The 14,617-nt window shown below is 42.6% G+C and overlaps 2 protein-coding genes across 10 annotated transcripts in view; one reads left to right on the forward strand and one right to left on the reverse strand.

Annotated features, from left to right (window-relative positions):
- Positions 1–14,617, reverse strand: part of LOC129191056 (neurobeachin-like) — a 249,397-nt gene that overhangs the window by 81,338 nt on the left and 153,442 nt on the right. For all 9 annotated transcript variants that reach the window (XR_008573133.1, XM_054794030.1, XM_054794029.1 and 6 more), the window contains one exon: positions 14,245–14,381. Coding sequence is in view for 8 of the 9 variants with exons in the window: in XM_054794030.1 (XP_054650005.1) it covers positions 14,245–14,381 (137 nt within the window). In the remaining variant the exon portion in view is untranslated. The remainder of the gene's footprint in view (positions 1–14,244; positions 14,382–14,617) is intronic.
- Positions 11,852–13,933, forward strand: mab21l1 (mab-21-like 1). Its single transcript, XM_054794039.1, has one exon. It carries the CDS (start codon positions 12,159–12,161, stop codon positions 13,236–13,238), a length of 1,080 nt encoding a protein of 359 aa, XP_054650014.1. The 5' UTR covers positions 11,852–12,158; the 3' UTR covers positions 13,239–13,933.

Consider the following 14,617-nt stretch of genomic DNA (forward strand, 5'->3'; position numbering starts at 1 on the left):
TTAAACAAACATCACTAATCCAGAAATGTTATTTAAAAGTGTAAACGCGACCATCTAGTTAGGTAGAGAGACATAATCATTGTTTACAATGTTAATTGCATCTAGAACAAGAGTGGGGAGACCTTTTCCACCTCGACTGTTTAGTAAAAAACCCGTCTGGATGTGGGGGGTCTAGGTAGATTTGATAAGGATTTAGATATAAAACCACAAACTTGTAGGTGGCAAAGCTTGCTTTGGTATGCTTCATTTCTTTTGGATATGCTTAGCAAGTTAACATTAAGGAACGTGGTTACATTTGCACAATTCAACATGTCTGAAAGAGAGTAGGAAGAAGCTGAACTTATTTCATTCTACCCCTTTTTCGTGTCTACTACTGATCATTCATTCACACCATAACTACTGGTATTTTTAGAATATGCCGCAGGGGAAGAAAAAATGAGCTGCGGAATTGAAATGGCCCACAGCCCGCAATTTGGATACCCCGGATGGAGAAGCAATGGCCGTAAAAAGACGCGCACTCCTCGGCTGCAACCAGCAGAGGTGCTTTTGATTCCTTCTCAACTATGAAGAAGAACTTCACATTAGCTGTGAAGAATTAACAAACATTATTTGTATGTAAAATAATATAATGGGGTGTCCAAAGTGTGGCCCGGGGGCCATTTACAGCCTGTGAGTCCTTTATTATTGGCCAGCAGCACTTTGTAAAAATAAAATTAAACACTAAAAAACAGGAAAAAATAGAGCAAAGAGGCAAAATGTAAAGATAAACACCTTTTTTTTTTTAGCCTTTTTATAAAATAAAAACAATATTGGAATTTCCGGTGTATAAGACGCACCGGTGTTTAAGCCCCACCCACTAAATTTAGAGAGAAAAACAGATTTGTATATAAGCTGCACCGGACTCGAAGCCACGTATGTCCACGTCATAAAAATACATATTGTGGTGCGCACGAGTCCGTGAGGACCATTCAGCTCTTTATTTGATGGGAGCCAAACATGAGCTATGAGAAAACTCACAACGAGCTCATCAACCCATCGGAAAACGCAGGAAGTCATTGCTCTGATTCATGGTGTCATCTTTGTTAGAAGGCTAAAATCATCACACAGCGACCTAACACTCAAAAGGTAGCTAAGAAATATACAATAACATCCCAAAATATACAATAATATCTCAAATATAGAAGAATATCCAATCAATCATGCATTTCTTCCCAGCAGAGAAGTTTATCGGCCAATGGCTGCCATGGCTGGTATGTAAAAATATCAAAGTAGCCGCTCGCAAATTTGTCTGTATGCGGACCTCTGTGAAAAAGGTTTGGACATCCCTGACATTAAAAACAGATAACTGATTATTGATTGTTTCATATAGTCAAATGGCGTCGTAAATATACTTCAGGGCATCGTTTTGCTTGTTAGAATGCTGGCACAAAAACTACAATTGCAATCTAGAATCCATGCATGGGGTCCCCTTTTTTCTTAGATTTGGAGAGCATTTTGGAAGATTTGGAAGAGCTCCTGTGTAAATAATGCACAAGTCTTGCTGACACATTCAGGTGTGTGCAGAAGGGATGATCCAAATGAGGATTCTGAAGCTTACATCCTATTTTTAACAAATGTTTACGTCCAGAACCTAAAATAAATGACCTTATTGGGGTGTGTATGTAAATGTGTGAATTCAACTATGTCACGCTTAAGGCACATCTAACACGGTCTGAGTGTTGTTAATTACCGTATAAAATAAGCAATTGGCATCCTGCCCCATATGTCTGCGTGAGCGTGGAGGATGGAAATGAGGTGGGCTCCATTTGATGAGGACGGGCTCTCCTCTGTCAAAACCAGGGGGGAAGCGGCGGGCTAATATTAAGCACAGCTCAGCGCCACCAGAACTAATGAAAGTAGACAAAATGTCTCATGCTGCCATCTTTGTCTTGCATCCTCTCGAGGGGTGGGGGCGGCGAACGTCCCCTTCTTTCGCTTCCTCTCCTTTTCACCTCGCCTCCTGAAGGGGGGGGGTTAAAAATGGTGACGAGGAGATGAGTGTGGAAAAAGCAGGGGTTGGGGGGGATGCCGGGTTGGGATGCTGAATTGGGCTCAAGCCCGTGGCGCAGGCAAACAGTAAAATGGGTCACCATGAGGAACTCGAGGAGAAACGTGGAGAAACGTGGTGGGACAAATTTCTCAATCTACTCTCGAGAGAATTTAGTAGGAAATCCAACAAAACAATTCAGCACTATTTTGAGCTCCGACTGGACATTATTTTATCCAGAAAATGTTACAAAAATAATAATAATAATAATAATAATAATAATAATAATAATATATATATATATATATATATAATAAAATAAATGAAAAACTTGAAGCTTCATTCTTGCTGAATCTAATGTGGTGTAAAAGCCCCTACTTTTTTCTTTCAACGGCTACCTTGAACCCTGCGGCTTACACGGCGGTGCGGATAATTTATGGGTGAATTCTAGTCTTGTGACATCTCCTGTACTTCAGTACTACCATTTGTACAAATACTGCGCCGCGCGCGAGTCAGTGCGGAAACGGTAGCTCTTTCTTTGGCAGGATCCAATCACCAGCTATCAGTGCACTCACAATGAGCTTCCCAACCCGGTGGGAAACGCAGGAGGTCATTATATGTAACAGCATAACAACATAACAGTCTCACTGTGTCATCTTACTATGAACACTTTACTACCAACACTAAACTCATCACACTGCGACTTAACACTCAAACGGTATACCTCAGAATTATACAAACATGTACCAATATGTGTTTAAAATGGAAAAAAGTTTCCCCATAATGGATTGCGTGTGAGGGACACATTCATTGGGGAGCTGCAATGTCGTCAGCCTCCCTCCGGGCTCTCGGTCCTCTGGGGGACAGAAGCATCATTGCAGCTCCGTCCACCATTTTCGATGCTGCTTATTCTCCAATGAAATGCTTTGCTCAAACGAAAGGCATTGTGGGACAACTTTAAAATTGTGTTTTTTTTTTTCCATTTCAAACTCGTATTGGTACATATTGTTTGGCGACGGAAGCGCTAGCTTCCACAGTCAATGCAGCCTCAAAACTTGCAGTGAGTTGAAAAGAAGTTATTGTGTCATCCTAAGCCTGGAATTACAAAAATCACACACGGCTTGAAAAAAGGAATTCTCTAGCCAGGCTGAAGGCTACACCGTGACGCCATCCATCATCTTACATTAACATTCATTAGTAGTACAATGTAGAATTGCATCCATCCGTCTTCTTCCCGCTTATCCTCACTTGGGCCTATCCCATCTGACTTTGGGCACACCCTGGACTGGTCGTCAGTCAACTGCAGGGCACCTATAGTTGCCAATGAACCTAACACGCATGTTTTTGGAATGTGGGAGGAAGCATGCACGGGGAGGACATGCAAACGCCCAAATGGAGATTCGAACCCGATCTCCTGACTGTTTGGCCAACATGCTCATCACTCGGCCACATTTTAGACTTTGAATGCGTTTAATACGTGTGTGAGATATATTTAGGGCCTAAACGTGGATTGTGTCATGAGCGAACGCTGGCAATTGAAGAGAGAAGGGAAGGGTTCTGAAGCTGAATCTAATCTACTAATTGCAAATGTTGATCCAAACGTCCAGCTAGCAGGAGGGTTTTGAGGGTGGTGTTTTCATGGGTGTAATAATTACTCCGTTTTTCACCATTGGCTGGTGGTCCCACAAGGTCACCCCCACAGGAATCTACTGTAGTTCTGATGAGGGCTGACGCCAATTAAAAGATTTCCTCTTTGACACTGGAAAAACTATTCACATATATTATTGTGTTGCACTTTTTCTAAAAGGACACATTTGGGTCTCGTTCGGGTTAAACAGGCAATGAACTGAATATCTTCCAAGAGGACCAAACGGACTTTATTCATCTCCAAGACAAATGTGTATCCACTTTTTAGGATTTTATTGTCTGTTTTATTTTGGTTTTATCCAAAGGAATATATACATAAAGCTTCTCATGCGAGGGAAGGGTGTTAATGACTAAAAATAAAAGACAAAAGGCTTCAAAGTCACTTAAAGCGTGCCTCTCCTGGTCCCGCATTACATGCTGGAGTCGTCAAGGGCGTCGTCAGTTAACCCCGAGCTCTTTACATGAGAAACCACGGACATAAATCACCGCACAAAACAAGGCGGACTCCTCCGATTCATTAATGGAAATGATCTGTCAATATGCTGCGGCCCATTCACACGTGTCAGCTGGCCTCGCCGTACAATGGGCCGCCCCGACTTATGAACTCCCGGCACCACTCCGCCGAGTCCATAAAACAACTGGCAGCGCCGCTGGGGAGAGCCCCGGGACGCCGCCCCTCTTGCACAGACCACCAGATGACACAGATGGGGCGAGAGCAAACAAAGACGAGAGCCCCTTTGTGCGGAGAGGGAGCCCCCCTTCAAGAGCTATTCATGCAACAAATTGGGCAAATCTGGCCGTGCAATGCCTACCCTCGCTTTGCTCTTTTATTAGCATGAGGGTTACGTCCCGACCAGGAGTACCGTCTGATTTACAGCTGCCTGCTAAAACGTGTGGTTAAAAACACATTCTAACAACCAGAAGCCCCGCAGGGCGACTAATGAGGAAACAACCAACAAGCGCTACAATAATTTATTGTTTGGTAGCCCTTTGCAGGACAAGGAACCATAGTTAGTAACTTCAGCTGAAATCAAAATGGCTGCCAGGTAGCTAAGGCAGTGGAACCATGTGATTTATCCCAGCCAATCAGTGATGAAAACTGATAATAAATACAAATATTAACTTGAATAGAATCCCAGACAAACAGAAAATAGTTTTAAATCATTAAAACAAATTTAAATGATAAAAGTAGTTATAAAAGTATTTTTTCTCATAAACACAGGAAAATAATGTCGTTTCTAAATGTTCTGTGTGCAAGTGAGTGACATCTTAACTCTACTTAGTGATTAAAGCTCCAGCCCCCCAACTGCTCCCAGGTAAATACAAATGGACAGTGGTATTTATTTTTTCTTCATACGACAAACGCAGAAGCGAAAGTAGTCAAGCTAGCAAAACGTGCCTTATGTTACAAAACAATGGAAATAAATCTTGTATCTACTGCATGTTAACTTGTCTGTACAAGCGCCCTAACAATTCCGAAAAAGTAAGGTTTGCATGGATGCGCGTGTCCTGGCTGGTGCTGTAATGAGTTGTTGTTGTAATGTGGTTGCCATGACAATTTGAGAGCTTCTCTAACTACCATAGACATGATCTGAAAGCTGAAAGTGAAAGTTATGGCATACTGCGGCTTTACGGCCAAGTCTTGATGTTGGCTCTTGCTTGAGTGGTTTCAGTAGCAGCGTGGTTTGTTTCCATGCAGGTCATTAAGTAAGAGCACACACAAGCTTCCTCTCATTAGGCCCTGTGCATTTTTCTCTTCGCAGTGCTGCAGCAGCAATCTGCATAGAGAGACATTTGTCATCATTAGCCCACCTCTGACAGTTGGCACCCGGCACCTCTCGTCTCCACGACTGGCAATTATGAACCCTTCAACCCTTATTTAGGCAACATTGCCTAATTTCATCACAGGCCTCCATCTGATTACCGGGCTAAACCAACGATATATGCCTCCATCCTCCCTTTGAGTTTTAATGCCTGATCTTGGATCGCATGACGTGCGCAGATTTAAAAGCGGCTAAAGAAGGCGTGAGGGCGTCGGAGGGAGGCGCAGAAGAGGATCTTGGGGTCAGTGGGCAGATGATTACAGCACCCACGGCACACATGAAGATTAATCTGCTGTTCGTTTGCTGCGTTTTACGTCCAAATGATGGCAAAATAAAGCTAGAACAACCTTGAGAATGGCACAGACCTCCGACAAGACCACACAGTCATATCTTGCATCCACATCCACTCTACTTTGTATCCCTTCATACCTGCCTGAATTTTGCCACGAAGATTCATGATTAACTCATTCAATACCAAAGACATATTTACGTTTTTTTTTTTTGCATGAGAGGCAAAAAAAGAGGGGGGACGCAACTGCACACTAACAGATGTCACGTTTAGAACAGTTTTAAGCCATAAAAACGGCCACAAGGTGGCAGAAGTGCATTTGATAAGAGCTCGGCATAGATCATTTGGATATAAAAACACACTCGGCAGCAAGGAGGAAGTGGAAGAGCATGGAGGAGCGTAGCGTGCAGAAGGTTACGCATTGTCGGGACATTTTAACGCATGCACACGTGCGAGCACACACAGAAAATTAAAAAACAAATTCATGGTGTAATGTTTGTAAATAATCTGTTACTCTGATGTAAAACAAACCTTTTTTGTGTTGTTTATGTTGTGGTATAGTTGTTTAGATATTTGAGCTGTCGCAAAAGCAAAAATATTTGTGTCCAAGTGAAAGTTATGCTTGCAATTTATCTTTCCACAAAAAACTGGTTTTCTCCCTTTTCTTGTTGGGAACTGATATTTTCCTGAAACGTACTCACGAAAGACAGGAGTCCAGCCCGTCTTAGGTAGGTTCCATGTTCACATAGCCACAGAACACAATGTTCTGTGTGCCTTGAAAATCACTCAAAATGCTCTAAAATGGCTGCTATTGAAGGGGTTGAATTTTGAGGGCTTGAATGAGTCCACTTCACTCAATGTAAATCATTTCGGGATCTGCACTAAAATGATGTGTTCTCTCAAAGCTTTTATTTAACTGGAAATTCATGGTTGTCGCCCACCACGACGTATCCTATGGGGCATTATATGATGCCACACATGCATTGTAAGACAATGCCACAAGGTTCCAATCGTAATGCTATCTATCATGAAATGCCATCTCAGATGACAAAAAGTGTGTTAAGTTTGCCAAAATTGTGACGATCTCAAGTATGGCTACAAACACAGAAAATGTGAACGTGTTCCATAAAACACTGTGACCTGTGTTCCGCACACATAAATACTGTATATTGGACTAAAAATGCAATAAACCCGCCAGTGCATGACAATAATAATCCATAGAAGACTCCTGCCACCGACACCCAGCCCAACCGATAACTACGCCACAACTTGGAAGGTGCACCTGAATCTATGCACAACATTTGTCTTTTTGTGTAGCAAATAACACATTTGTGAAAGTGTTACTTTGGCAAACGCACATACGTGAGCCACACGCATGCTCAATTCATGCAAATGCATGCATGTAATTTATCACAAAGGCTGACAAGCGTAGCATATTGCAGAGGGGAGGGGTTAAGGGCCAAATGAAGCTGAGACAATCAATTACGTCTCTTAATTTACACTTTTCGCCACCTTTTGTGGCAGTAAAAAATAAATAAAAAATTGCACGTGTGCTAGTAAGCTAGTGTGTTGTTTGTCCGGTGTGCGGCTGACGTGTGTTCTCTGTGATGGAAGCATGTTGGCTTGATCCAGGAGGGTGAGGAGGCCCAGCAGAGAATAAAACAAATGAATGGACACTATCCAAAGGGGGTCTTAGAAAATTAGCCGGCCTCCTACGGAGATGCCATATTGCTTGGAATAATGATAATGTTCCATTATGAAATAAATAAAGAAATCCCAATGAGGATCTCATCTTTGACCATTAATATCATAAGAACATCCCATGAGATTAAACTATATTATTTCTCACAGTGGGAACACCAGTGTTGATGTCACATCGCTGACGCTTTTAATGTGATTTATAGAGAAATATGTCACTTTATTAAATCCACTTAATCTAATCTGCACATTGGCCTGGCAGAGCTACATGCTAAATGTCCTTTTTTGTATTGACAAGCTACATTCTCTTCATTTTACTGCAAACACGTTCATGTCAAAAGGATGTGTGACATAATGTATTTGTTGTTGGGTAATAGAATTTTAAAAAACCCTAAAAAAAATAACGTCATTCACTATACGGGTTCCCTTCAGTGAGAAAATGAAAAGTGTTGACGATATACTGTGGAAGGAAAACACAACTGTTTCCATCCACTTATTTAAGATTTCATATGAACTGTTTCCACAAAACATTCTGAAGAAATACAAAGCAATGACTAAAAAAAAGAACAGTATTTTTAACATTTTCAATCTGTAAGTATTTCAATGAGTGTCCTCCAAGGGTTCTAAACATGGAAGCAAATATGTTCTGTGCCCTGACTAGTGGCATGTATTGTGATTAAAGCAGCAGTAGCTAGTAGCGGTTTGCTCTATATCAGTGGTTCCCTAACCTTTTACAGTTTTTACCCGTCAGACATTTGACCTGAAGCCATGTACCCCCACTCCTGCACACTTAAAAAAAAAAACATACACACCTTTTTATCTTCATTAACTAGAAATACTAAACATAATAAATTGGTTCATTCACTTGATCGTAATTCCGGGTCCAAAATGTGTGTTTTGCATGGTGACATTTTGATCACGTTTGACATGAGCGCTGACAAATAGATAAGTCATCATCCGACGTATCTTTTATTCCAGTCTGATGCTGGCATCCTTCCGTTGGAATGGCTCCAATTTGAGCATGACTTTTTTGTCCACTCAGGGTGGCTGTGGTTTAAGTCTGCATATTCATTCAATACCAAACTGAAGGGGGAAGTTTAATCATCACCATAAAGCAGTATCTGAAGGACACAAATACAAACAACCAAGGATAAAGCCTCATTTTAGGGGAGAACCCCCACTCACTCTTTGCGCCACGAGGCGTTCAGGGGCGCTCGTAATTGTGAGTGGGGTTTTTCATTTGTATTCACGTCCCCCCCGCTTTGGGGACCTAGGCTGTAGGTCTCCCCTCACTGTTAAGTCTTCAGTGGGATAAAAACAAATGAACAGCGGCGAATCTTTGCACAGACAAAAGCTGAAATAGTCAAGCTGACAAACATGCATGCTAAACGCTAGCAAAAGGTGTCTGTGTTATAAAATAAATATCATGTCTTGAAACTACTTTTATACATTTACTTCTGTAGATATTTTGTAGTGCAAGCGCGGCCAACAATTGACATAAGTAAGATTAACACTGACGTTAGTGTCTGGCTGGTCCACCACCATCATAGGACACTACAGTAGGTGATCCTGGGGGTGCCGTGGAAGTCAAGAAAGCTTCTATTCATCCCACCGCTATCAGCAACACGATTTGAAGGCTGCTATTTAATCCTAAAGTGATTTCATACTGTTGCTTTAAGGCCAAGCCTTTACACCGGCAGTGGGGCCGAAGGAGGAAGCTTTTAAATTATGGAGTGAGAATGATCTAATATGCATATGCATAACCTTAATGAGAAAATGACAACATACAGTACGTGCAGTATAGGAGGTGTTGTCACAGTAGCAATTTGGCTCCTGTAGACCTCTGCATGTGATGTGTATTCTTTTTGACTACTTCAACACATACAGTACAGTATGTTAGTTCCAGTGTTAGAATGTCCACACACAGTTTATGTTATAGTGTGATATCATTATCGTGAACTCATTGATTATTTCATAAGATATCTGTCATATATATCTATTCATTACAATATTTGTTACTTGTATCTACAATACACTGTGTATTTTTATTCATGATACCATGTCTGTTGTTACACTGCACTGTACTGCTGACCATATATCTTGCACTTATTTATTACTGTACAATGTTGGTCCATTTTTACTCCTTTATTCAATTGTTCCTTATGTTGTTGCCAATTTTTATTCATTTGCCTTTTTATGAATGAAAGCTGGGGCTTGTTGAACTGTGCGAGTGTAAACGTGGTGTTCCTTAATGCTGCTGCGTCAGGCATGTTCCAAACGAACTAAACAAACATCACATCATCTCAGCACAGTCGTGTTGTTGTCAGAGGGGGAATGCCAGTCAAGTACCATTGACCTTGCTGTGCCCGGCCGTGTTAACAGGACAAAGGGTCTTCATAAAGGAAAAGAAAAATGGAAAAACCAAGCAAAAGAGGCCAAGACGTGTCCGTTCATGCTGCGGAAAGAAAAGGGGCCTTCAAAACAGGGTCACATGCTCTGCTAAAATGGCGGTGGCGGGGTAGTGCGGGACATTGTATTGATTTACACAAATCACGCATGCATCTTGCCGGGTCAGGAGTGACAGGGGGCGGGAGGGGGTCTGTGTGCTGGAATCACAGGCCCATATATCACAGCAGTGGAGGGCCTCCGCCACTGAAGCACCAACAATGCTCGCAATGTTTGCAAGCTTGCACCGTCCAAAACGACGGAGATGCTCCACGTCACTGCGACGTGTTTACAAGCAATCGCTTCAGATTACGAGGTGATCGTCTCAATCTCAAAATTGGAAGAGGTGGATTGTGAAAAGTATCCGGCGTGATAGCTGGGAATGTCGGACATGTCTGGTTCTAATAAAAGCAGCAGCTGGGCCACAGCGGGAGGGAAAGCTGAAAATATGTCAATAAAAGAGAAAAAGTTACAAGAACCTTGTTTGGGATTATAGCGTGAATGCCCAGAAACAATCCAGCTCATGCTACTATGTGCCCCTAGAAATGCTTTATTATCCTCACCATGCCACTATAATCCCACTTCACAGCGTCACCATTGCTCCACAGCTTTCAATACAGCAAATGACATAGCCGGGGGGGTTGAAGAATTACTTTTATCTGTCCAGTTACAGGAATTCCTGTTCTGAAATGTGGGGATTTTTCTGCAAGCGCACACAACAACAACAACAACAAACGCAGCAATGTCATGTTCATTGCTATGATGTTATTTTCTATGCTGCTCACAGCCACTGGGGGGCATATTTGGAAGGTCCTCCTGCTCATCCAGACTATAGGAGGCTAGTTGTGACAGCAGAGACAACCAAAATACTTCTGTCTCCTTCAGCTGACGCGTGAAGCTCATGGACGGGAACAAGACAAGTTGAAGTATAAGTTGATCCTCCAAACTAAATCACAGTTTAAAGCGTGTCATTATGAAACACTCAAAAGCAGATTATTAGCAGCATCATTACTTTACATGGGTTTACTTAATAGTATATAATGTATATTTCACATGATAATCCTAATCTTCTTAGGTTCAATTCTTGTTGTACGTCATCTTTAGTACAGATGGATTTCAAACATCATTTCTTCTAGCATTTCGATAAAAAAAGAGTTTAAAATATCACATATAATTAAACACAATAAGAATAATACACAAAATGTGTGTAATCATTTTCAAGTTGCTAAAAATCTACTTTACAAATAAACCAAAAAATAGGTTTATTTTCTTCATTCACATCAAATAATTTATTTAAAAAACACATTTCAACACGTGTCTCTTCTGTCAGAATGTGAGACGTTGTAAACTTTCTACATGAGCAAAAACATCCTTAATGAAGACATGCTTGCTGTGTAATTAACAAAGAAAAATGCAGTTTCTAAAACGGATTTTTTTTTTTTTGCACATCATCAAAATTGATTTCCCTTAAAAAGAGAAGAAATGCAAATAAGTCTAAACTGTCGTGCAGAATCAGGTCCAATCTAAAAATACGAACAACATAAAAATAATACGGGTGGTAAATTAAGGTTTAGTTCTCTAAACGACCCAAAAAGCAATGCAATCCAGAAGGGGAAAAGAAGGCATCGTAAAAATGTAGAGAAAAGTGTTTTTTGTTTCCTTCCACGTGCGTGGGTATAGCCTATATTTCCTGTGCTCGTTCTATACTACCACAGCATATTTGGGACTTGTGTACAGGACACACACGGCAGTAGTTTGCTGATGAAGTGGGCTGCATGCAGTGACGCATCGTGCAGCCATTGGCCAGCCGGCTGACAACTCCTCCTTTATAATAAGCCAGTGTGTGCGTACGTGCGCGCGCGCGCGCGCGTGTGTGTTGTAAAGACAGCAAACACCCAGACCGTGTGAGCACATTCCACTCTGCGCAAAGCATGCACACTTTTTCTACGTGCACATGACAGCAGCAAGCAGAGAGATTTTCTATTGAGGACTTTTCTTCCTCTTATAATCATAACAATCATAATAATGCTCACTTGCACGCACGTGAGAGCTTAAGAGTGAGTGCGCTCCGTGCACATCTTTTCATAGCCGTCTTATAAATAGACATTCTATTTTTTCTTTTTAAATAGCTTCCTTTTCTTCTCTAAAATTGGCTCCCGTACAAACTGCCGCGTTGGATCCGTCGGCGTACTGCGAGACTCCGGTGTACAACCCGGATCTCTGCCCCAACATGATAGCCGCGCAGGCCAAGCTGGTGTACCACCTCAACAAATACTACAACGAGAAATGCCAGTCGCGCAAGGCGGCCATCTCCAAGACCATCCGGGAGGTGTGCAAAGTGGTGTCGGACGTGCTGAAGGAGGTGGAGGTTCAGGAGCCGCGCTTCATCAGCTCCCTCAGCGAGATGGATAACCGCTTCGAGGGGCTGGAGGTCATCTCGCCCACCGAGTTCGAGGTGGTGCTCTACCTCAACCAGATGGGAGTGTTCAACTTCGTGGATGACGGCTCGCTGCCGGGCTGCGCCGTGCTCAAGCTGAGCGACGGCCGCAAAAGGAGCATGTCGCTCTGGGTGGAGTTCATCACCGCCTCCGGCTACCTCTCGGCGCGCAAGATTCGCTCCCGTTTCCAGACGCTGGTGGCCCAGGCGGTGGACAAGTGCAGCTACCGGGACGTGGTCAAGATGGTGGCGGACACCAGCGAGGTGAAGCTCCGCATCAGGGACCGCTACGTGGTGCAGATCACTCCCGCCTTCAAGTGCACCGGCATCTGGCCGAGGAGCGCCGCGCACTGGCCGCTGCCGCACATCCCGTGGCCGGGGCCCAACCGGGTTGCAGAAGTCAAAGCGGAGGGCTTCAACCTTTTATCCAAAGAGTGCTACTCGCTCAACGGCAAGCAGAGCTCGGCCGAGAGCGACGCCTGGGTGCTGCAGTTCGCCGAGGCCGAGAACCGGCTGCTGCTGGGCGGCTGCAGGAAGAAGTGCCTGTCGGTGCTGAAGGCTCTGCGGGACCGCCACCTGGAGCTGCCGGGCCAGCCCCTCAACAACTACCACATGAAGACTCTGGTCTCCTACGAGTGCGAGAAGCACCCCAGGGAGTCCGACTGGGACGAGAACTGCTTGGGGGACCGCCTGAACGGGATTCTATTGCAGCTCATCTCCTGTTTGCAGTGCAGGAGGTGTCCTCACTACTTCCTCCCCAACTTAGACCTCTTCCAGGGAAAACCGCACTCGGCTCTGGAGAATGCCGCCAAACAGACGTGGCGATTGGCGAGAGAGATACTGACCAACCCCAAAAGCTTGGAGAAACTCTGAGGTAACACCAGAAGGTGACACTCCATGAAGCGTATCGCGGGGCAGCGGCGCGCTCGGCTCTCCGTAACGTCTTTAATGACATTTTCACTTTAAAATCTTCCTTCTTGGGACACATTGGCAAATTTCACGAGCTCTTAAAAAAGCTACTTTTGGCCCAATTCTAATTTTCCAAAATTGTTTTAATATGAATAACATTAAAAGTCCCTTCAGAAGACTTGAACAAAACACACACACGCACACACACACACACACACCGAGATGTACATTTAAGACTGTAAATGTGTTGATAGGTTGTGCTTCCAGTGGTCTGAGATTGTGACTGTTGTTCTGTGACACGTGTTTAAAGCTTCTTTTCTTGATCTGCTATAGAAACACAGCATTAATTTATATTTGCATCCGTGCTAGTCTGTCCTTCTATTCGTTTACATTTTGAGTGTAAAAAACATTCCATCAATTTACTTGAATTTTTATTTAAAGTACTTTTTATTGGCTGTTTTTTTTAATATTATATATATTTCCTCTGCCATGATTTTTAGGCCTACCTGATTTTTTTAAAATGACAACATATATAAATATAGTAAATATATATTACGTTCAAATTGAAAAAGAAATGCACTTGAAATACACTGGATTATAACATGTGTGATCTGTTTCTTTTTTTTAACTTGTCCTTCACTTAATTTAAAGAGCTAATAAAAGGACTTGTTATATATTTGTTGGCTTTTATTAAACGTGTTTGTCAAAAGTTAGACGTTCAAGAAAAACTCATTTAAATTGATCATGGAAAAAAGAAAACGTTTTAGCAACTTGCAATGAAAAGATAATTAACAGCAAAATGTGTTATTTATCTTGCATGGACTTCACCAATGCCCCCGTCATGAAATAAGACCAACGCATTTGCACGAATTTACCAGCTGGAATTGCTGATTTTTTTTAGCCAACCAAACGCTTATTTGGCCAGAACGGCTCGAGAATCCCGAACCAGAAGTGCTGCAATCATGCTTACCTTTGGGCCGAGCCGTTTAAAGGCTGGGTCGTCCTCGTCCACCTCGAAGTAGATTTCGCTGGTAGTGATGGACAGGGTCCCCCGGGCCACCAGGCCTGGCGCGACGAGCTGCGCCGGGCTGCTCAGAACCACCGGGCCTGGGGAGGGAATCACATCATATAACCGTAATTTTAGAGAAAAAAATAACAACATTTTAAAATGAATGCAGTCATTAAAAAAGGCATTACACGCTTTAAATTTGCAGGATTTTCATTATTAATTAAAACACACATTTGTATGCAAAACGTTATGTTCCCACGTGTCAGCATTAGATGCACCGTTGCAGAAAAAAGATAATTCACTATTTTAAAAAACAAACAAAATTCATTCTTTT

Source organism: Dunckerocampus dactyliophorus, chromosome 12 (genome assembly GCF_027744805.1).
Source record: "Dunckerocampus dactyliophorus isolate RoL2022-P2 chromosome 12, RoL_Ddac_1.1, whole genome shotgun sequence".
NCBI lineage: Eukaryota > Metazoa > Chordata > Actinopteri > Syngnathiformes > Syngnathidae > Dunckerocampus > Dunckerocampus dactyliophorus.